This window comes from Aspergillus fumigatus, chromosome 2 (assembly GCF_000002655.1).
Source record: "Aspergillus fumigatus Af293 chromosome 2, whole genome shotgun sequence".
Lineage (NCBI taxonomy): Eukaryota > Fungi > Ascomycota > Eurotiomycetes > Eurotiales > Aspergillaceae > Aspergillus > Aspergillus fumigatus.
The window spans coordinates 2,906,938-2,928,186 of NC_007195.1; the positions used below are offsets into that span (position 1 = coordinate 2,906,938).

Below are 21,249 nucleotides of genomic sequence, written 5' to 3' on the forward strand. Positions count from 1 at the left end.
GATATTTTAGTCTTCATGTACCAGCACGCCATATTGAGGTGACAAGAGATTCCAGAACGTTCATTCATGGGGGCAACAGTAAATTACTCGTCTATGTATGGATGATACACAGATACCCGAGCACTGACAACCCGCTATTATTGTTATCCTTGCTTGAGTAGTGCCAAAGGGATAATAGAAGTCGTGATTTCAGGATATTGCGATGTGCACCACAAACCAATCCTTATCAAGCCGCTTGAAGATGTCTCAAGTCAGATCATGTTTGTCTCAGTTCAAGTTCCCCGAGTCATCGTGGCCATGTTCAAGGGAGAAAGGGATGTTGTTGTCATGGTCAGTACAGTAAGGAGATGGTTGAAGATCCAAAAAATAATCATATAGCCCGGGTTCTACAATGTCCAGCGCGAAAACAACAGTAACAACCGACAAAGGGATGAGAGGTACTACAGATGTTGTCGGGACTGTTCGAGCAAACATACCTTACTCATGCGTCGCTTCCGTCGGAGATTGAGGCTGAAATCAGAGCATGTTGCTGGGTACCTAGTCAAGGACATCAGAAACCCATTGCCGATTACAAGCCTGGCTCCGGTAGTAATCTAAACCCAGGCGGTGAGATTGATATCGTTATGATATGAGATTGATATCGTCATATCATAAGTACATTCACTGTCCCTAGGTCAGTATGAGAAAGTTTGCGCTCTGTTAGTGGATCTTCGCCCTTGCTTCTAGAATCGGTAGTTCTCTGCGGTTACCTGTAATGTGGCGTTTTGGGGGTCAAAGTCGCCAATCAGATTTTGCAAGTATGCTGCATGATTAAATACACAAACCATGGTCACTGACTCGGAAACTGTACGCATATCAACACTTCACTCTCACTGTGAGCTTGATAACCTGCTTGATAGCGTTACCGATCATGCACCTTAACAATATACTATGGAGTATATACCATACACAAGGTAACCACAGTGGGGCGCCAAGACCTAGACGGCGGATGATCCAAGTTTTTTGATGCCAGACCCGATCAACCTTAAATCCCAGTCCCGTTATCCTGATTGGCTGCTCATAAATCTTCTGTGCTTTTTGATAGTTTTTCTCTCTGGGAGACAGCCAGACCGCTCCGTTAGAATCTCTCTACCTATATGTATCTATGTAAGTAGGTACTGGGTACTCCGTACGTAGTCCGGCTCTCGGCCCTCGGGTGATTGCCATAAGGGTCTTATCAGCGGAATACACATGATCGATGCCGGATCATCCCAATGTCATAAGCTCCGCAGTGTAGTACAGATCATTGCGTAACAATTCCAGCCGCCATCTCTGCATGTGGCATGGATCATAACTTCAACGGTGTACGATGACATCTGCTAAGATTAGTAGCGATCAGTGCAGTAGCAGATTTTAATGATCTCTCCTTCGCTCTTGTTTCTCGGGCAAGATATATCTTCGCCACCAACGAACGGACAATGACATAAAATCCATGAGAAGTGGCTAAGGTAATTTGGGCTGTATACCAAGTGAAGACCGCGTCAGACCTGGTGAACATGAATGTTGCAATTGCAATTGCAGCAAATGCCGCTCGGCTATGAAGTCTCCGAAGCTATCCTGTATCAAAAACGCATTGAACGGGCATCCAGAATCCACAACAGGACGCAGGCCCGATGAGGTATCGAAAACCCGCATACAAGCCCCACGTCCATGTCAACAGTCGTTACCCAGCATGATCTTTCAAGCCGCAACAACAAAAAATGTGCCGCGCTGTAGGATTTCTCGGCACATGGCAACAAGGATACATCATATGCAGCATCGTTTGCCCATGATATCCTTCTGAAAGGCGTCTTCGCACACATATCACATTTCGCTTGCCCCTTCGAATCAGTGAGCCGACCAGAAGGAGCTCTTTTCTTCGTTATCCCAATCTTCACCGACTCGAGAGCTGGACGGGATGGCCGATCTTGTTCGCATTACCTCCTGCAAGATGAAAACTTTGATGATCTATGGCGAGAATATCCTCTTCACCGGCTTTTGGTTGGAAAACTTTCTGTCATTCAAACTCATCCTAGTAAGGCAATTATAATTGAGTCTTGGGAATTGCCACGTTGCCTCCAAGAAGGCAGATGCACATGAGTTTATGGCAGAGGATCGCCTCGATAATTTTCGTTGACCAGACTCCAAGGCATCTGCTTAGGCGCCCTTTCAATATTTGAAAGAGGCACTTGAAGCGATGAAATTCTTCACCTTCGACAGTCGGTATCAGTACATTATTTATTAAGATTGACATACACTGTCAAGCCCTTTGAATTTGCATAGACCGACTGAGCTAACCGGTTATCAACTAGGGATATTGTACAACGCCCAACCAGCATGGCATGTATCTGGAACTCTGAATATGCTTTCTGTGGGAGATGATCTCCCAAGGATTGAAGTTCTAGCTGGAACATGAGTACATCCCCATGTTTAGTGAGACATATTTAATTAGCATGAGCAAAGGCATGTTTCAGACAGCTTTTACCCCACATTATCCCTTCGTGCGGTGTCACGTAGTCCATACGTTACAGGTGATGTTGTTCGAAAAGCGAATAGCGCATGATGTCAGGGTAGGAATCAGGGGGGTTAGCAGTGATTTTGAGGTCAAGAACATCATCATTCAAACACTGGGCTAGTAGTTTGACTTAACAACAAAGAGATGTAGTATGTCTTGCAAAGTGGGAACAACTTAAACTGGGCTCAGATTTACCTATTTCACGTGAACAACCGAGACACATAATTGAGAAACACTCGAAATACGCAGTTTCACGACGATCCTTCGGAAGACGACAACAAAGAGTGGCGAAAGCGGTTACATAGATGACTTTATACGTTGGTGACCGAGACTGTAAACTTCTGTTCATCAAGCCCAAAAACCCCACGAACATCATCAAAAATCATTGGTATCATGCAATATTACATTCCTGGTTCATTTATTCAGCGCCATAGCGAGCCCTGTAGTCCTTCAACCGCTGGATCTCGCTCTCGCCGATCTTATCACCCAGCTTCTCAATCAAATCATGGAGACCGATGACAGCCCGAATGGGGATGCTCTCTCCAAGATCCCTCTGCGCAACACCGACAGCGCTCTTGGGCTCCGCCTCGCTGACCCTCTCCTCACGATCGAGCAGGACAACGACACCAGCGACAATACCGCCTTCCTTCTGGATGATGCCTACAGCCTCGCGCAAAGCCGTTCCCGCCGTAATCACGTCGTCGACGATGACGACCCGCTTACCTTTCAATGGGGCACCGACGATATTTCCACCCTCACCATGGCCCTTGGCCTCCTTGCGATTGAATGAATAGCTGACATTGTCCCAGGTGTGGGTTCCGGCGATCGAGTCACGCACGGCCAGTTCGTTGGTCACGGCCGCGGCGATGGGGATGCCCTTGTAAGCAGGACTATTATCAGACCCGTTAGTACTGCTTCATATCAAGGGATAGAGACGCTCCAAGCGAAGAAAGTACCCGAAAATGATATCAAAGTTGGGGCTGAGTGTGCCATCGGTGGCAGTCTTTACAAAAGGCTCGGCGGACAGAACGCTGGCGTAGGCGGCAGATGTGGCCCGGAGGAGTGGTGCAGTGTGAAGCAGAGACGAAGTGAAGAAGTAGGGAGATTCACGACCGGACTTGAGAGTATATGTGCCGAAAGAAAGGACGTTGTTAGAGATCAGTAGTGGGAGTAGTGACGCCTTGTAATCCTGATTAGCGGCCGGAGCAGGAACGGAAGCAGACATTGTGAATTGATAGGTAGAATTAATTGACTCTGACAATTGGATCTGAGGTGTTATGAGGGGATGACTATGGAAAATAGACCGATTATCTTAGATCACCGAATGCAGAGACCAGAGTACAGCTCGACGGAAACCATCACATTCTTTTTTTTTTTTTTCCCTTTCCCTTTTCCCCCTCTACTTTTTCCTTATCCGCCGAAGGAGGGGCAAAACAGCGGGGTGATAGTGGCACTGCCTGAGGTGTCAATCGGCGCTCCCCGTATTTTGTTCTCCGGTGGATTGCTACAAACTAAAAACACCCTCCCAAGCTACACGTAGTACACTGAAATTCGAAGTGTAGGAAAGTATTGTTGCTTGCTCTAAGCAGATTCGCTGAGAGACTCAAAGTCTCAAACTTTCGACCTTTTGCGAGTTGCTCGCTGAGTATTTAAAGTGGAAACCACGTGCCGGCCACGTCCTCCGAAATCCGGCCTCTCCAGCAGAAAGGGACACCAAGCTCACACCAGTGCTCTCAAGCAGCCCGCTTCTCTGTTTCTTTTCTCCATAGCTCTGCTGCGTTTACCTTGCAGTCGTTTTCTGCTGAACTATTACTTTCGTTGTTTTGGTTTCTCCCAATCTTTGTTTTGCATCGTTTACCTTGACTTTTGATCTTGAACCCTCATCGCAGTCGCTGGCGAGATCGGTGAGCGAAACGGGCCAATTATCCACAGCTCCTGAAGGGCATCTTACGGCAGGTGAACTCAGATAAGTCGACCTTTTGTTGCAGGTACGGTACGCTTCTACTTTTTTGCATATTGTAGCACCCAGTACTCCACTCGCTGTTTCACACTCGTCGCCGACGCACTGGTAAAAGTCCGGCGGCCTTTGGCCTTTCCATAAGTGAAGCTGATCGTTGCTCACGGACAGGCTATAATATATCAAGATGCACGTCAAAGACATGCTCACGGACAATGAGTCCGCTGGGAGGGTCGGTATCTCTTTCGAATTCTTTCCTCCGAAAACGGCCCAGGGTGTTCAGAATCTCTACGACAGAATGGATCGAATGCACTCTCTAGGACCCTCCTTCATCGACATCACCTGGGGTGCTGGTGGTCGGTTGTCGGATTTGACCTGCGAGATGGTGAACGTTGCTCAATCGGTGTACGGCTTGGAGACTTGCATGCATCTGACCTGCACAGACATGCCGTTGGAAAAAGTGAATGCTGCACTCAGTGCTGCTTATAAGGCCGGCTGTACCAACATCTTGGCGCTTCGAGGTGATCCGCCTCGTGACAAAGAGGCATGGGAAGCCACTGAAGGAGGACTCCGTTATGCAAAGGATCTGGTCAAGTATATTCGGGAGAAGTTCGGCAATCATTTCGACATTGGTGTTGGCGGTTACCCTGAAGGCGCAGACGACAACCCGGATGTGGATCAGCTGATCGATCACTTGAAAGAGAAGGTCGACGCTGGAAGCTCCTTCGTCATCACGCAGATGTTCTACGATGTAGACAATTTCATTGAATGGGTCAAGAAATGCCGTGCCAAGGGCATCACGGTGCCAATTATTCCCGGTATCATGCCTATCTCCACATATGCCGCATTCATCAGACGAGCAAACTGGACAAAGGCGCGGATCCCACCGGACTGGCTCGAGGCTCTGGAACCGGTGAAGAATGACGATGCGGCTGTCAAGGAGATCGGAAAGCGGCTGGTTGCGGACATGTGCCGACGTCTCCTCGCGGCTGGCATCAATCACCTGCACTTGTGAGTTTACTCCTACCCAGTATATCAATGGCTCTTTCATGTGGCTAAATGCGACCTTAAATCAGCTATACCATGAACCTGGCACAAGCGACACAGGCAGTCCTTGAGGAACTTAAACTGATTCCCTCGGAGGAGACCCCCCTTCAAAGACCGCTGCCCTGGCGGCCGTCACTCGCGCTCAACCGCCGCGGGGAGGACGTCCGTCCCATTTTCTGGCGCAACAGGAACTCCTCCTACATTGCCCGTACACAGACATGGGATGAATTCCCCAACGGCCGTTGGACCGACTCTCGGTCCCCTGCCTTTGGTGAGCTTGACGCTTATGGCATCGGCCTTAAAGGCACAAACGAGCAGAACATCAAACTGTGGGGCGAGCCCAAGTCTATTCGCGATATAACGCAGATTTTCGTTCGCTACCTGGAAGGGAAGCTGGATCGCCTGCCATGGAGCGACTCGCCAATCAGTGGCGAAGCCAATGCCATCAAGGACAACCTAGTCCAACTGAATAGCAGGGGTCTACTCACAGTCAACTCGCAACCTGCCGTGAACGGCGTGAGGTCGTCTCACCCTGTGTTTGGCTGGGGTCCTAAGAATGGCTTCGTCTACCAGAAGGCATACCTCGAGCTCTTCGTACCCCCCTATCTGCTTGACGAGCTGATCGCTCGGATCGAGAAGAACCCCGACTTGACCTACCATGCCGTGGCCAAGAATCGCGAATTGCGCACCAATACTCGTGACAGCCCTAATGCTCTGACTTGGGGTATCTTCGCCGGACGAGAAATCGTCCAGCCGACCATTGTGGATACGATCAGTTTCTTAGCTTGGAAGGATGAGGCATACCGCCTGGGTGAAGACTGGGCCAAGTGTCATGATGCCAGCAGCCCGAGTCGAAAGTTGATCCAGGACATTATGGACAACTGGTACCTGGTCAACATCGGTAAGTTTGCGTTTGCTCCCTGCATGTGTTCGAATTGCTAACCCTGGATAACCTAGTTAACAACGACTTCCACAACACGTATGACCTCTTCGACCTGTTCAATGGTCTGGAAGTGAAAGACCTTGACCTGGAGGTCGGCCCGGACACAGCCGAGACGAAGTCCCAGCCAAACGGAGCAGCCCCCGAAGAAGTCGCCATAAAAAACTAAGGGCAGGGACCATAACCGCGCATCCTGCCTCGACTCTTTCTTTCCCAAAATTCTCTCCAACCTCTCATACTCCTTATTCAACATCTATCTCAACGATACTAGCCCGGGGACACAATACCAAACCCCAGGGCATCATGTTTAATGGCGACACGACTGAAGACCTCTCAACGATTTCTTCCCTGGGCGTTATTCACTTTCAACATTTTTTCAACATTTCTCTTTCCCATATACCCCTCTCATCTTTTTCTTTTATCATGGATCACGAGCGAGGAGGATTACGAAATTCAACATCTAATGTGGTATCAGCTTAGACGCTACGGAACAGACAGTCCTTGCTCGCATTTCCTCTTTTCCAACAAAAAGAGGCGTTGCATAGACAGAAAAGCATTTTTTTCTTATTCTATAGAAGGAATGAATCCTTCGACGATAATTCAACATACATGACGGATGACGGAGTTTGGTTTCAACGGATAGGCAGTCGGTCAAAATCTTTCAAGAGCAAAAGTGACCCTCTTCAACACGGGATACGGAGTCTTTTTCCATCACCTTCCATCTTCTTGGTGCATTTTTCCTTCTCTTTTCTTCTCTCCTCACTATATGTCGTTCCCGCTCGCGGTTTAGGAGTCTCTCTTGTAGGAGAATACAAAAGAGCATTGATGGTTCTAGTCGGTGATGCGTTCCCTTGTCTTTGCGCTAAGATTGGGTAGCAGACATAGTCAAAGTCGGATAGAGACAGGTACACCGACACCTGTAGCCTCCAACATTCGAAACAAGGTATGTACATGGACTACAAGACTACAGTAGTACATCACCTCTTGTTTGCTCCATCACAAAGTTGCCAAAGTAGGAGTCATATTTCTCCGCCCGCGTAAGAATAGTCCCAGTCTTAAAGTGTGGAGGCCCACACTTTCGCGTAGTAATGATAGACAGCTGAAGAAACCAGTCAAGAACCCCTCGCGCCATCCATGCAACAGTATTATGTGATCAATCATGCCGAGGGAACATTCGGCCCGCCCACTCGCAGGATCATGTAAAGAGAGCCCTTCCTATTGCTACAAAGAACCATCCAAAAGGCTTCGCAAACCATAGAACCCAACTTCCAACAAGGACTATGTACCCGGCTGCCCGTTCAACAACCATCATCACAAAGCACAGAACAACGAGGTAAGCAATGGCCTGACAGATATCCGCTACAGACCGAGCAAGATCGCCTTCTGCCGGTCGCGGCCAGACCCCAGTAGCATTGTAAACGGAAAAGACCGTCAGCCATGTCCGGAGAACCTGGAGGCAATGCTCGAGCATCTGCAGAAGGCTGTTAATGGCAATCTTGAGCAGGGTAGTCTTGGAATGCCGATTTGACACGAGTCTCTGCCAGAGAGCTTCCATTTGAGCGGCTGATAGGACAAAGATTTCCAAGATCAGAGCAACGGTCAGCGCATTTGTCGCACTCTTGGTGGAACTCGCCACCTCCATCTTCATCTCCATATTTGGCGGATCAGCGTGTAATGCAGTGATTCGCGGCGGCGGCGGCGGCGGCGGCGTCTTTGCTTTGTGTTCTCCCACCTGTAATCCGTCCAGCTCCGCGACTTCTATCACCTTGGTCGTTTCTGGCACTGTCTTACCACCGCCTGGCTGACCTCTGTCGATCGAACCGACTGGGGAAATATTGACAGGCAGCGACGACCTGTTGGCTTGACCGGAGTCCGCAACTCGTCTCTCTTGCGAGTCCTTGCTGCTGGATCCAGTGCTCGAAGCACGCGATTGTATTGGGTTATTTGCGGGGCGCTCTGCCTGACTTTCTGCAGACGGTGGTGTCGTGCCTGGCATACGGATGAACCCACGCATATCCCGAGACTGTTCGACCTTGCGCATTCCGGCTTCTGCTCGATGCTTGACCACGGGGATACTCCGCACAGGAGGGCTTCGCAAGGGCACGGGCGACGATACGTTTGATTTTTCCTGCGAGTTTTGCGCCACTCGTCTTAGTCCCAGTGGCGAAGGCTTTCCTTGCGGTCTTGCTCGAGCGTCGGTGATAATGTCGCCGGCGGTGCGCGACGTGGGTATTCCGACGGGAGATCCTTTCTGCGCCGCGGCCTTGATATCGGACATGCTCACCATAGTGCGTATGATAGTGGGTGTGATAATGAACACATCGTCGTCCCTGGGAGTCGGTTTTCTGTCCTCGAGGCGCTTGCCTGAAGGTGACGGGGAGTCGCGGTCCGCTTTGCTCGAGTCCTGGGCTGTCTTTTCTGGTTGCTGGCAGCTGGTCTCGCGGCACACGGCCCTCGGTGATGGCTTCGAGCATTGGACAAGTTTCATATTCAGAGTACCTGGTTTCCATTCTTCTCGAGCGACGGTCTTCTCTCCGAGGTCCGGATTCCTCTGGCGGACCACTGGAATCTTTCTTTCTTTGGGGCTTCTGGGCATAGGACTCGACACGTCGACTACCCGGGGACGATCCACGGGCGAAAACAGTAGGATCTCGTCGGGGTTCTTGTCGTTGGGCCCATTGATCTCCTTGCACCCTAAAAAAGAGCCATCCGGATTGACCTTTGGTACATTCTTCTCGGATTTCGAGGCAGATTCTTCCCATATTGTACTGATGCGATTTTTGCCGATCTCATCGGGACAGTAGTACCTCGGATGTTCTGGCTGGGATGGCGGACTTTCCTCAAACCCGGCCGAATGGGGAGGTGGGGGAGGCAGATCTTGACCGTCAAACGAGGTCGGCTTCGCAGGCTGCACAGCAGACAAATCCTTGTCTTCAGGCGTCCCGGTACGTGGACTCGGCAAAGAGTCTGGATCAAGCATAGCACCCCCGTCGTTGTGCACCCGCTCGATGCTTTGCTGGAATTCCGCAATCTGCTGTGCACTCATTGTCGGTGGGTTTGGCTCTTTGGCGGATGGCATGTTGACAACGAATTTGTCCTCCCAGTCCGTCAATGAGCTACTGGGGCCCGACACGGGTGACAGAGAAGAGTGAGAGTTAATCGACGAGTCGGTAGCGTTATCCGTCTTGTCCGTGGAAAAGTGCAGAATGCTCTCGTCCGTATCAGAATTCTTTCGTTGAACTCCACTGAGCTGTCGCTTCCCTTGACTGATTAACTGGTTGTCAGATTTGCTGGGGGAGCTGTAGCCTGGCCGAAGCCGAGGATGGATGATGGGGCTCGTGATCCGCGACTTTGGGCTTCCTCGTAGGTCGCCACCGGCCGACTTCAGTCTCTGTTTGACCAGTTCGCTCTTTGGAGAGCTGGCCAGCGAGATGATCTTTTTATAAGCTCCATAGTAAATCTCCTTGTGCTTATCCTTGTCCTTCTCCTTCTCTTGGCTCTTCGCCGATGGGGATTCCTTCTCAAACTTATCCCTGACCTTTCGCCAATATTGCTCTCGAACCTCGTCCGGACTGCTGTATAATAAGGTTGTAGGCGGCTTCTTTGGTCGGACGTTCCTGAGAGAACCATAGTCCTGATCTTGAGGCGTTGCAGGTTGATCTTTTTGTTGTTCCTTGACTTTGCTTGCGAGCTCCCTGGGCAGAGGGAGCTTCGTCGGTCTGGTTCTTCGCGCGATAGTTGGACTTCCAGTTCCAGAATCAGTGTCTCTCGAATTCATTGGGCTTCCACTGCGGTCTGGTGTATTTCTCTCTTGATGCGTATTTTCTACTTCTTCCACGTCCAACTCCTTCCGCTTATCATGGCGCCTTCGGGGCGAAAGGTTCATGAAGTGCCCCTGGTGCAAGTGCAGAACCTCATCCATACTGTATCGAAGGTGACGATTGTTGACCGGCTGGACTTCAAGGCCAGGTAGACCTTCCACAGTTACCCATTCCTTGGGCAAGAGACAATTATCTTGTTGTTGATGACTTTGGTGCGGTCGGCTTCAGAGCTCTTTGACGATTATTTCGTTGAACACTGAGGCAAAGGATGAAGGATCGTCGTAGCATGGCGAAGTGCTTGCCAGAAAAGACGCGTGCACTGGTCCGCCAAGTGCAGTGGCAGGTTCCCAACCAAAGAATAATTCCCAGCCTGACAGAAGAATATGACCAGATTTGTAATTATAAGCGGGAAATGCTCTGTGATCCGGTTTGCCATGCCGTGGAATGTAGCACCAAACACACACGCGGACTGAAGGAACCGCTGCGGAATGCGCGCCTGCTGGTTTTGTCCACCATCTGGAATGGAAACTGCAGCCGCGTAGGAGAATGTCGGCAGTCTGTCTGATGAAGTGGGACAAGATGATCGTAGTGTAGACTAAGTGTTGGCAGATCATGTAGATCGGAATTGTAGATCGTCAAAGGATCAAAGGTGTCTCACAAGATCACAGCCACAGTATCCCATCGATCAATCTCAACACCCGAAGGAACTGCTTCAGCTCGAAATCAGGACACTGAAGTGAAACTATAGTCCAGGCTTTACTCCATAGTACCGACAAGTCAACAATGGGCCAGACCGCGCTGCGCCAGGGACGGGACATGGTTATATTACAGTGGCTGGTCACCCCCCCCCCCCCCCCCAAAAGCCAACATTCCCAATCAATAGAGAGACAGGACGACTCTGGATTGCATCTGGAAAGGAAAGGTCATGAAAAATGGCATTATGAGAATAGAGAATCATGTGAAAACGAAGTGGACCTCCAAACGCCAAGGCCAAAAACTGGAGAATGTCATGGTTACACAGTGTGTACGCTCAATGAACAAAATGACAGGATGGTAGAATGACCTATCACGGCGACGATACATCGGCGATTCTTCTTTCTTGTTTCGTCAATTTGCAAGATGTCTAATCCCATGACTGGATTCAGAACCGGCCTGTTTCACGACGAAGGTCATTCTGAGTCCGTCTTGGTGTTGAGGTCAACGGAGTTGCACTACCGGGCACATTGCTCTTTTTCAAGGGACTTGATAGCCTCTTCATAGGGGTACCTCGGTCTTTGAATAAGAACTCTGGAGGGTTCGGAACCCGGCGGTCGATATTGGCCGGTGTAGATCGCCTCAAGGGGGAATTTGCGTGCGAGAAGATTCCCAAACTGCCACCGTCGCCCGTAGCACTCGGTGTGGGTCGGAAGTGCGGTTGGCGTATGGACGCAACGGGGCCTCGTACAACCGGGGAGGCATCTCGTAAATGACTGGGTGTTTGCAGCGACGTATAGTTGTGAGAAGCATTTGGCGTAGTGAATGTCTGACGTCGGAGGGACGCCCCCTCGGGATCGACAAAACTGACATAGTTCGGATTGGGGCTGGTTTTGAACCCTCGGTGGATCACTCGAGTAGGAGTGAATGTGTCCACCTTGTTATACTTGGCATCGGAACCAGGCTGCGAGGTATTCGGGTCGGAGAACTGGGTGCCAACATCTCTCATCACGGGTTGGGTCCTAGGATGGACAAATTTGGTGTCGTACTCGTTAAGAACCTCCTTGTGAACCACCATGGAATCCTTGGCTTGCTGCGTGAACGAGGAAGAGAGGAATGACATCTGCACAGACAGCAGAGTCGTAATGAAGATAGTGGTGACGATAGTAACGCTTGGCCGAGGATCGGACAGTTGCGTAGGCAGAAATACCCAGTACACCAGGACGTGGCCGGGGCTGAAGAGGCAGAACAGTCGAAGGCAAATCGGCAGAGGATCCCAAACTGCAAGTTCCCACACATCCCGTTGCGCGTCGGGATGCGCCCGGGACTCAGCAGATCCGGCTATCACATTTGCAAAGTACCGCAACGGCGAAGCTGCCATAGGGTTTGAATCGACACGGACACGGCGAGCCGACGGTGTAGCCGGTGGTTGATCTATCGAAGCCTCAAACAGACGATAAAGTCGCTTCCGAGAGAAGGTGTAGAAAGTATTGGACGCGCTGAAGCACGCAAGTAGGTGAACAATGAAGGAAGCCTGCCAGCAGCCACCGATTAGCGACTCATCCTCTGTGAACCCCCCCCCCCCCCCGGCAAGCTCCTTGAATTGTCGGCGACATACAAACCAGCTCATCCACGGCACTCCATCATCATCTCCGAAGACATCGTCGATGGCTCTGGTGCCACTCGATCGGCTGTTCGCTCTCGCAATGAGGAAGGTTAGGTTGAGAACAACACCCAAAGGCAGCGCCCAATCCTTCTCAAACTGATCCCAAGCATTGGCATCGATCTCCTCTGACAGCCATAGCAAAAAGTCCAGTGGATTCAAGTACGACCTGATGCGCTCCGCGAGCGGTTGGCGGCGCACAAGCCGGGGCATGGTGATATTGGGGCACGGATATTTTGATCGCTACCAGGGACGTTGCATTACCCTTCACATGTGCTCCGGCCAGATAACTTGATTATCAAGACAAACTTTTGGAGGAGCAATACAAGACAAAACATACGCCAAGTTTTCCGTTCCGCCTGCTAAACAACAAACACATCACGGCCCCGCTTAGATAAGCCGTAGCGGTCTGCTATGACGAACGTTCACTGAAGTGGTTCTCGATCGGGACACGACTCCTTCATCCACAGGTTATCTGCTCTGCAGAGGTAGATTCTATTTCTTTCTTAAGGCTCAGTCCAGCCGGCCCATTGTCAAGAGATGGCAGCCTCGGCGGTATCCTACAAGGTACTTTCACAGTCGCATGTCCTCACCTTGGACATGGCGATATCACTAACTCTCCTCTGCATCCTAGGAACGGCAATTCCTCGCCGTCATCGGCGATGAAGAGTAACTAGCACCTTCGGTCTCGAGACAGAAAAGGCAGAAACACCAACGCTAATCGCATCCAGCTCCGTTACCGGTCTCCTGCTCGCGGGTATCGGTGTACGTATACCACCACCCCGAGATCCTACCCCTCTCGAAAAGCACCACTAACATCCACTTAGCACGTCACAGATGGCCCGGACGCCCAGCGGAATTTCCTTGTCGTTGACTCCAAGACCGAAACGTCTGCGATCGAGAAGGCCTTCCAGAACTTCACCCAGGAGAGGAAAGATATTGCCGTGCTGCTGATCAACCAACACGTACGTTGTATTGCATTCTACATCACCAGGGACCAGCTGGCTCATAGGATCAGATTGCCGAACGCATCAGACACAGCGTCGACTCCTTCGCCGACCCGTTCCCCGCCGTCCTCGAGATTCCGAGTAAAGACCATCCCTACGACCCCGAAAAGGACAGCGTGCTCAAGCGCGTGCGGCGGCTATTTGGTGAATAGACGGTAACTGAGAGGTTTCGTTTGTTTTTTCGCACCGTCGTTTTATCAGGATGTGTTCTAGGGTGGCCGTGCGCGCTGTACGAGTCGTGGGAAGATACCCGATTATCTAGGATCTGTGCACATAGAATTCGATATATTGTCTGTGCCGAAAGGATGCTTGGCTGTCCTGTCCGACGGAGCGGCATTGGAATTGTCTCCTCGCGGAGATACTACTGCGCACTGCATAGCAGTGATGGTTGCTATGTTTGACCTCCGCTTTACTTTCTGAGAGTCGTGAAATTACTCGAATGAAGACTGTGTATTAGACGTAGTATGGGCATATACATCGTTGTGCAGGCATGACGAGAAGCAAGTGGTGACGATCTGCCCCGACGCCGGATGATATAGCACATCATCTAATCAAGAAAAGCGGTTATAACCAAAAGCATGCAACTTTGACTGTGGGGGACTATGGCAGTCTACGGTGAACATAAGAATGCAACAGAGAACAAAGGCTCGTAAGGGCAATTCATCAAGTGATCGTGAGTATGTAGAAGAGGATTCAAAAGCCACATCAGTGATCATCAGTGGAAGGGGAGCGATGGTAGCCAAGACGCCTTCTCATGGCCGAATCTTGAACTCGATATCGTGCGCATCAAGGCAGGTAATCTTCTTGCCGTCCTTAGTATAAACGTCGGCATGGACGTTGTACTTCCCCTGTTCATCGTCGTTAGTAGCTGGTTGGCCATGAATACCAGGATAGAGGCAGACGTACCGGAGGAATATGCGAAGGCAGATCAACCTGCTTAGTCAGAGTCATCTCGCCTTTCTCCAGGGGACACTCGAGGTCCACATTCTTGATTTGTTCGCAGAGATCGGCGGTCTGCTTGATCAGGGTAATGAGACCATATTTAACCTCAAGAGCGACATAAGCGCCTTCCTCCACCCGTTCCTTCAGGTTGCCACTGGCATTGATAGAGAGAGTTTGGCCACTGTGGTCAAGAATCAGCCAACCGTTCTTCACTCAACATTATACGGTATAGGGGCTGCCAGGACGCACGGGAGAGGAGGGTTAGGAACCAAGTCCACGGATTCGATCTGCAGGATATTGCCCGAAGGGTCGGAACAGTATACTAACGGGTTATCCCCCTTGACAGGAAAGGTCTCAAGTTGAATTGGAGCTTGCGTGGAATCGAAGAAGGAGATCGACCGTGCTGAGGCGGAGAGAGGAGCAAGGCAAACGAACAAGGTAGCGGCGGTTGATATGAGCTTCATGGTCGCAGGATCAGCCAACCAGCGGTCGTAGTAGACTGGGACCAGAGAATGACAGGAAGAAGACCAGATACTGCACTTGAGAGTATAAGAGAAAGGAGAGAGGTGAATTATGTAGGACAAAGTTGCAAGGAGGGTCTGATGGCAGACGTAGGCGAGTGAGTCGTCGTACGGAGTAGATGAGGAGAAGCGGTGATGGGCCCCAGCCAAGGATAGTTGCATGGGATGACGACGGCGGAGGTGCACGTGACTATGCAGGCACTGGTGCGCTAGTTGTGTCACGAGCTCCGACAAAGATAAAGCCAAGCGTCGGGGTTAACACTGCGCCTTTTCAGAATCCCCTCAATGCTGAAATTGCAGTCCTACTTGCATTGTATGCTAATCCTGGACTCATGGTACAATCGCTGAGATAGCCGTAGGCGGAGTCAATCATGGGGATGACCCACCCGACGCTTCAATACTCCACTGATACCTCATGGGGCAACCGATTTCTTACCATACCACTAAGGTAAACAGTCGAAGGGCGAGGGTTGACGTATACGGAGTTAGTTTGACAGACAGAAGATATGAACATGCTCTTATTTTCATGCAGGACGAGGTATATATATACAAGATGGACATTCCCAAGCCGACGGCTCTTTATCAATTGGCAAGCGAAATCTTTAAACATTTATCTTAATGCTCCGAAACAAAGATCCCGGCCATGCCCATGCCCTAGCTAACATTAGTGAAAATTCAAAGATGCGATCAAAACAGGGGTAACTCACAGTTCCGACACACATCGAGGTGACAGCGATTCTCTTGTTCTGGCGGCGCAGCTCAGACAGAGCAGTAACAACCTGGCGAGCTCCGGTGCAGCCCAGCGGGTGACCCAGTGCGCTGCTTTAGGTTAGTGAACGATGGAGAACGCTCAGGGATTAGAAATGACTCACATCGCTCCACCCCTGGGATTGACCTTGCTCTCATCAAGACCCAGTTTGTTAACACAGTAGACGCCCTAGACAGTCATTAGTTAGGATATCTCTGGTGTACACAAAAGGATCAATCGTACCATGGACGCAAATGCTTCGTTAATCTCGAAAATATCGATATCATCCTTGCTCAGGTTGAACTTGGACAAGATCTTGGGAATAGCAATGGAAGGGCCAATACCCATGATCCGAGGCTCCAAACCCGCAACAGTAGCTCCGCAAAACTTGCCAATGATGGGTTGTCCGAGTTCCTGGGCACGAGACCGCTTCATAAGAATGACACCGGCGGCGCCATCCGTGATCTGACTGGCATTTCCACCGGTTGTGGCACTGGGCTTCCATTGAGGGAATGCAGAGCGAATCTTGCTGAGGGACTCAACGGTGGTGCCATATCGAATGCCATCGTCACGATCAACGACGACGTCCTTCACCTCGCCCGTCTTGGGATCTTTGACTTGAGTCTTGACGGGCACAATCTCGTCGGCAGTCCAACCGGACTTTTGCGCGCGCTCGGCCTTCTGATAACTCTTGGCGGCAAACTGATCGTGTTGCTCTCGGGAAATGTTGAACTGGGCTGCGACGTTCTCTGAGGTCTGGCCCATGGGTTGGGTGTTCTGGGAGGCAATAGGATGCGACAGGATCTGAGCCGACATCTCTGGGGCCCCTCCATCGGCGTTGGTGCTCATGCTCTCGGCCCCGACCGCGATACCGATATCGATAGACCCAGCCATGATCTGATTAGCGACGTTCTGGATCGCCAGCAATCCAGAAGAACAGAACCGGTTGGCAATGGAGGCGGCGGCCGTCACAGGGAAGCCAGCTGCAAGCACCGCGGAGCGGGCGATGTATGCGGAACCAGGCGCAAGCACGTTACCAACACAGACATCTTCAACCAGGTTGGGGTCGAGGTTGGACTTTTCGCGGATAGACTGCGGCGTGTTAGCATAGAATATGGTGGGCGAGAATCTTGATTTGGCAACCATACTGTAAGTAATGAAATCAGGAGATTATCTACTGTGGTGTCCTTGAGACCACCTTTTCTGGCCTTTGTGAGAGGGGTCCGAACAGCAAGCGTGATTACCTAAGGGAGGTCAGTCTTCGTCTTAATTTTTCACCAGGCATGTTCAGACGTACGATATCATCAGGGTTCTTGGCCAATAGCTTGCTCTTCGCCGAGACGTTCGAACCAGCGACCTGGTTAGCGATCGAGGACAACCGTTGCTGTGGCGTAGACATGATTCTGGCTACACTGCTTCTGTAGGAACGTTGCAGGGAGTATTACTTTTAGTCTTGAAGAAGTGTAGGAGACAGAAGAAAGACCGAAAGATAGAAAAAGGCCAACTGCCCCGCGAGAATGGTTGCGCTATTGTTATTGTTATAGTTCAGAGAGGACGAATGAGCCGCGGTATCGCGGACAATAATGATCTGGGACGGGCACCAAGGACACTGCAGCCGAAGGATCACGAGCGAACGGCCGAGCCGAGATCCAGATTAATAATATTAGAGCCAATTCATTATAGCCAGTTGGGATAATTAAGGTAGCCTCAGTTCTAAGACAAACCCCATATAGATCCACTGTGGTGCTGAAGAGGTATAGAGTACGGAGTCGATAACAAGGAAGCCAGCTAGTTCCCGACCGACAACTGCCGCCACTAGGCTGTATTGCAGTGGTATTGTTACCGTACGCATCCAAAGGCTACAGTGGCCTCGGTTGTCGGACTTTGTATCGCATCCTGTTTGGGCGATACGGAGTATGGTAGGTACTTCAAAGCAGTGCATCTACAACCGTGGATTGGGTAATTCTTCAGAACATTTCGGCTGCATACGGAGTACAGCAGGTTGCAGGGAGAGATGGTAGATAGGTTTGACTCGTACTTCGAATATGCCCTAGATGCCACTCAAGAAATGTGTGTGTGTGTGAAATTCATGCTTCTTACCAGGATCCGGAGATGTGCCGGTATTTGATAACTATTCAAAATCCTTTGAGCCGGGGAGAAAACATGCGTGGGGACTGACTGGAGGAGAAGGAGTCAGCCCCACAAGTTTCCCGCTGGGAGTGCCGTGTGCCTTAAATTTTCCGGTCACTTTCTAAGATAGAGATATAGGTTTGCATCTAGTCATGAGTGTGGAGATGGAGCGGTCCAAGAAGTGCGTTGTAGTACTCCGTAACCTTCACAAAATACATATGCTTTTCGAGGTGGGTGGTCAGGACTCTTGGGTGCCGAGCAGGGAAACTTGGATGTCGAACTGGAAATACCCCAGTATGTCATGAGTATTAGCGGTTGTTCAAGCCTCAACAAAGCCTGGACAAATGAAGTGGACGGACTCCAGGTGGGTATGAGACAGAGCCCCCCGGCAGTGCGTATTAGAAAACCATAGCAGTAACTATCGGATCTCAACCGCTCCTCGGTTGCCGTCTCCGCACAATTCTAGATAGTCTCCTGTAAGCGCATCGTGGGCCTCATGGCCGGCAGAGCTCTCATAACTCAGCTCCCGTCTCGATTCGCCGAGTTGGGGCAATTGCCTGGGTTGCCGGGTCTTGATAATTTAGATCATATCGATGCATCCGTATATCTGTCGCCTTTTGTAAATCGGACGCCACTACGGAGTAGGGACTAGGTACCTCCACACAAAACATATATATGCGGGGAGAGTGCCATAGTAACGAGATCGATTGCGCCTGACTGTCGACTAACTACGTCTACTACTATCCTATCCTATCCTATCCCCGACCCGGCTGACTTCTTCATGGATTTCATTTCCGAGATTTCAGCCCCTTCGCTGGCGGTCGCCTCCGCCCTGACCGTCGCAGCAGGGGCGTATCTGAACGCAAAACTCGCCATTTCCACGGATTTGACCACGATATGCAATGATCGAGACTGGACAAAACGGCTGGGTCAGCGAATTGCTGAGCTTGGTGATACAGCTACCCTGTACAAGATGCTGGAGAGAGTCGTGGAGGTGCAAGGACGCGGCGACAGTGAGGCGCTCTGGTTTGAGAACAAGACATGGACATATCGTCAATTGAAAGATCGTGCGTCTGGCCCTTACTGCTACAAACATGTGCTTTCTCCTGTTCGAAATTGACTTGATTATCTTTACCAGTTGTCGATCGCCTCGCCGCTCTGCTACACTCTAGAGATATCAAAACAGGCGACTTTGTCGCCGTATTCAACACGAATTCGCCTGAGATGGTGGTATCTATCTACGCTCTGGCGAAGCTGGGTGCTGTGGCTGCTTTAATCAATAACAACCTGCGTGGTATGAGCTTCGTGAGGATGCCCTGTCCCAACCCGATCGAACTGACCCCATTGAGCTAGATGACACCTTTATGCACTGCCTCAATGTCTCCGGGTCAAAATTCATCATTTCCACCCCAGACCTGTCGCAATTTGTATGTGTAGACCTGCCACATATTGCGCTGAACCTTGGGTCATTTGATGGCATTTCCGTCGGCGCGATAGAGCTGGTTACCGCAGCTGACCTGCAGCAATACTCTCCCACTGGCTTGATCCCAGCCAAGCGATCGGTCCGTGATCTGTGTGTACTCATCTACACCTCCGGCACAACAGGCAACCCCAAGGCATGTGCTATTCGCAACATGATGAACATGGTCACGTCGAATCCTCTGAGCACGGATGTCAGAAACCCCGCCAAATACTACCCACTGCGCACCTATTCCTCTCTTCCACTCTTCCATGGCACCGCATATTTTACGGGTCTATGCTACTCGGTCGGCAATGCAGGCACCCTGTGTTTGCGCCGCAAGTTCTCCGCCTCCCAATTCTGGAAAGATGTTCATGACTCGAAAGCCACCCGTATCCTGTATATCGGTGAGCTCTGTCGGTATCTGCTCGCCACACCTCCATCTCCATACGACCAAGACCACGCCTGCATTGTCGCGTCAGGCAACGGATTACGGGGTGAGATCTGGGAGCGGTTCCGGCAAAGGTTCAACGTCCCCGAGATCCGCGAATTCTATCGGTCCACCGAAGGCGTGGCCAAGTTCGACAATCACGGCGTGGGCGCATGGGGCGCAGGCAAAATAGGGTTCTCGGGACCCATCCGACGATTCTTGGAAGAGGACGTCTTCATCGTGAAGTATGATCCGGATACCGAGATGCCGTACCGGGACCCAAAGACCGGGTTCTGCGTCAAAGCCAAGCTGGGCGAGGAGGGAGAGGCCATTGGCCGAGTCAGGGACCGGACTCTGCTGACCGAATACCTGTACAACGAGGAAGCTACTGAGAAGAAGCTCCTGCGAGACGTATTCGTCAAGGGCGACCTGTATCAACGCACCGGCGACCTTCTCGTCCAGGACAGCTCGGGCTGGGTCAAGTTTCAGGACCGCGTGGGAGACACGTTTCGCTGGAAGGGCGAGAATGTGAGCGCTGGGGAGATCCGGGATCACATCTGTCGCATCCCAGGTGTCCATGATGCCGTGGTCTACGGCGTGAAGCTGAGCGGGTATGTTCTGTCAGTCGGCCTTGGGGTCACTCATGCTAACCCTTGCTTCAGATACGACGGCCAAGCCGGCGCTGCCGGTATTACGCTCGAAGATCCCGCAGCAGAGGCCGAGTTCATGGCGAACCTGCACCGAGCGCTGAAAAAGAAGGGTGTACCGTCGTATGCCATGCCGAGGCTGGTTCGGCTGACCGAGAAGTGAGTTTGTTGTCTAAATACCCAACGATTGTTTCTTCGACTAATGCTCCCCTCTTCTCGATCTAGGGTAGCAACTGGCGTGACATTCAAGCAGGCAAAGGGCGAATTGGCCAAACTGGGCTGGGATCCCCGTACTCAGACCAAGGGCGACAAGCTGTACTGGCTGAACGGCTCCACATACCAGAAGCTAGACGAGCAGAGTTGGGCCTCAATAGAGAGCGGACGGGCTAAATTGTGATTGTTTTGACCGACTCTATATATATACTAGACGCTTGCTAGTAGATAGCTAGTCACATTTTTAGACAATGATACCTTGAAAAACAGCACTGGAGACGGTCAATCCGACAAGTGTCACACGCCGAATAAGAGGTCCGAGACAGCTTCAAGCAATTTGGCAGAAATCTTGTCCCACTACAGGAAACCTCTCGACAAGATCCAGCCAATACTATGCATACAGAATTCTACGTGGGTGCGATCGACAGACTGCTAACGGCATTCTCCCACCAATACAGGGAAAGAATCACTTCAGATCTCGTTAGTGCTAGCCACTAC

The 21,249-nt window shown here is 50.9% G+C and overlaps 8 protein-coding genes across 8 annotated transcripts; 3 read left to right on the forward strand and 5 right to left on the reverse strand.

Moving 5' to 3' along the window:
- Window positions 1-2,681: 2,681 nt before the first annotated feature.
- Window positions 2,682-3,758, reverse strand: AFUA_2G11290 (orotate phosphoribosyltransferase; the record flags this gene model as incomplete). The annotated part of the gene is made up of 2 exons (XM_750369.2): window positions 2,682-3,423; window positions 3,490-3,758. The coding sequence occupies 2 exons, from the start codon at window positions 3,756-3,758 to the stop codon at window positions 2,952-2,954; spliced, it is 741 nt and encodes a 246-aa protein (XP_755462.1). The 3' UTR covers window positions 2,682-2,951.
- Window positions 3,759-4,661: 903 nt separating this feature from the next.
- On the forward strand, window positions 4,662-7,318 carry AFUA_2G11300 (methylenetetrahydrofolate reductase (NAD(P)H) MET13). The gene is made up of 3 exons (XM_750370.2): window positions 4,662-5,501; window positions 5,567-6,438; window positions 6,495-7,318. Exons 1-3 carry the CDS (start codon window positions 4,678-4,680, stop codon window positions 6,644-6,646), a joined length of 1,848 nt encoding a protein of 615 aa, XP_755463.1. The 5' UTR covers window positions 4,662-4,677; the 3' UTR covers window positions 6,647-7,318.
- A 112-nt stretch (window positions 7,319-7,430) lies between these two features.
- Window positions 7,431-11,146, reverse strand: AFUA_2G11310 (putative NTP binding protein). Its single transcript, XM_750371.2, has one exon. The coding sequence runs from the start codon at window positions 10,397-10,399 to the stop codon at window positions 7,673-7,675; it is 2,727 nt and encodes a 908-aa protein (XP_755464.1). The 5' UTR covers window positions 10,400-11,146; the 3' UTR covers window positions 7,431-7,672.
- Window positions 11,147-11,154: 8 nt separating this feature from the next.
- Window positions 11,155-12,867, reverse strand: AFUA_2G11320 (Nur1/Mug154 family protein; the record flags this gene model as incomplete). Its single annotated transcript, XM_750372.3, has 2 exons — window positions 11,155-12,525; window positions 12,610-12,867. The coding sequence occupies 2 exons, from the start codon at window positions 12,865-12,867 to the stop codon at window positions 11,440-11,442; spliced, it is 1,344 nt and encodes a 447-aa protein (XP_755465.2). The 3' UTR covers window positions 11,155-11,439.
- A 327-nt stretch (window positions 12,868-13,194) lies between these two features.
- AFUA_2G11330 (H(+)-transporting V1 sector ATPase subunit F) lies at window positions 13,195-14,116 on the forward strand (the record flags this gene model as incomplete). The annotated part of the gene is made up of 5 exons (XM_750373.2): window positions 13,195-13,221; window positions 13,289-13,323; window positions 13,386-13,419; window positions 13,482-13,619; window positions 13,673-14,116. The coding sequence occupies 5 exons, from the start codon at window positions 13,195-13,197 to the stop codon at window positions 13,811-13,813; spliced, it is 375 nt and encodes a 124-aa protein (XP_755466.1). The 3' UTR covers window positions 13,814-14,116.
- Window positions 14,117-14,413: 297 nt separating this feature from the next.
- Window positions 14,414-15,286, reverse strand: AFUA_2G11340 (ML domain-containing protein; the record flags this gene model as incomplete). The annotated part of the gene is made up of 3 exons (XM_750374.1): window positions 14,414-14,509; window positions 14,568-14,784; window positions 14,853-15,286. The coding sequence occupies 3 exons, from the start codon at window positions 15,284-15,286 to the stop codon at window positions 14,414-14,416; spliced, it is 747 nt and encodes a 248-aa protein (XP_755467.1).
- A 288-nt stretch (window positions 15,287-15,574) lies between these two features.
- AFUA_2G11350 (putative peroxisomal 3-ketoacyl-coA thiolase (Kat1)) lies at window positions 15,575-17,633 on the reverse strand. Its single transcript, XM_750375.2, has 6 exons — window positions 17,170-17,633; window positions 17,021-17,116; window positions 16,116-16,964; window positions 15,997-16,061; window positions 15,832-15,943; window positions 15,575-15,778 (listed from the first exon to the last, which is right to left on the reverse strand). The coding sequence occupies exons 1-6, from the start codon at window positions 17,269-17,271 to the stop codon at window positions 15,740-15,742; spliced, it is 1,263 nt and encodes a 420-aa protein (XP_755468.1). The 5' UTR covers window positions 17,272-17,633; the 3' UTR covers window positions 15,575-15,739.
- Window positions 17,634-18,071: 438 nt separating this feature from the next.
- On the forward strand, window positions 18,072-21,054 carry AFUA_2G11360 (putative bifunctional fatty acid transporter/acyl-CoA synthetase (FAT1)). The gene is made up of 5 exons (XM_750376.2): window positions 18,072-19,069; window positions 19,141-19,296; window positions 19,356-20,502; window positions 20,554-20,697; window positions 20,764-21,054. The coding sequence occupies exons 1-5, from the start codon at window positions 18,784-18,786 to the stop codon at window positions 20,933-20,935; spliced, it is 1,905 nt and encodes a 634-aa protein (XP_755469.1). The 5' UTR covers window positions 18,072-18,783; the 3' UTR covers window positions 20,936-21,054.
- The last annotated feature ends 195 nt before the right edge of the window (window positions 21,055-21,249 follow it).

Excerpts from the sequence above, each read along its gene's own strand:
- AFUA_2G11300 (XM_750370.2), top strand. The coding sequence starts at position 4,678 with ATGCACGTCAAAGACATGCTCACGGACAATGAGTCCGCTGGGAGGGTC. Across the intron at positions 5,502-5,566 it reads GGCATCAATCACCTGCACTT|CTATACCATGAACCTGGCAC; the intron begins GTGAGTTTACTC and ends ACCTTAAATCAG. Across the intron at positions 6,439-6,494 it reads CTGGTACCTGGTCAACATCG|TTAACAACGACTTCCACAAC; the intron begins GTAAGTTTGCGT and ends TGGATAACCTAG.
- AFUA_2G11310 (XM_750371.2), bottom strand. The coding sequence starts at position 10,399 with ATGGATGAGGTTCTGCACTTGCACCAGGGGCACTTCATGAACCTTTCG.
- AFUA_2G11350 (XM_750375.2), bottom strand. The coding sequence starts at position 17,271 with ATGTCTACGCCACAGCAACGGTTGTCCTCGATCGCTAACCAGGTCGCT. Across the intron at positions 17,117-17,169 it reads CCAAGAACCCTGATGATATC|GTAATCACGCTTGCTGTTCG; the intron begins GTACGTCTGAAC and ends GACCTCCCTTAG. Across the intron at positions 15,779-15,831 it reads CCTCGATGTGTGTCGGAACT|GGCATGGGCATGGCCGGGAT; the intron begins GTGAGTTACCCC and ends AATGTTAGCTAG.
- AFUA_2G11360 (XM_750376.2), top strand. The coding sequence starts at position 18,784 with ATGGATTTCATTTCCGAGATTTCAGCCCCTTCGCTGGCGGTCGCCTCC. Across the intron at positions 20,503-20,553 it reads TACGGCGTGAAGCTGAGCGG|ATACGACGGCCAAGCCGGCG; the intron begins GTATGTTCTGTC and ends CCCTTGCTTCAG. Across the intron at positions 20,698-20,763 it reads CTGGTTCGGCTGACCGAGAA|GGTAGCAACTGGCGTGACAT; the intron begins GTGAGTTTGTTG and ends TTCTCGATCTAG.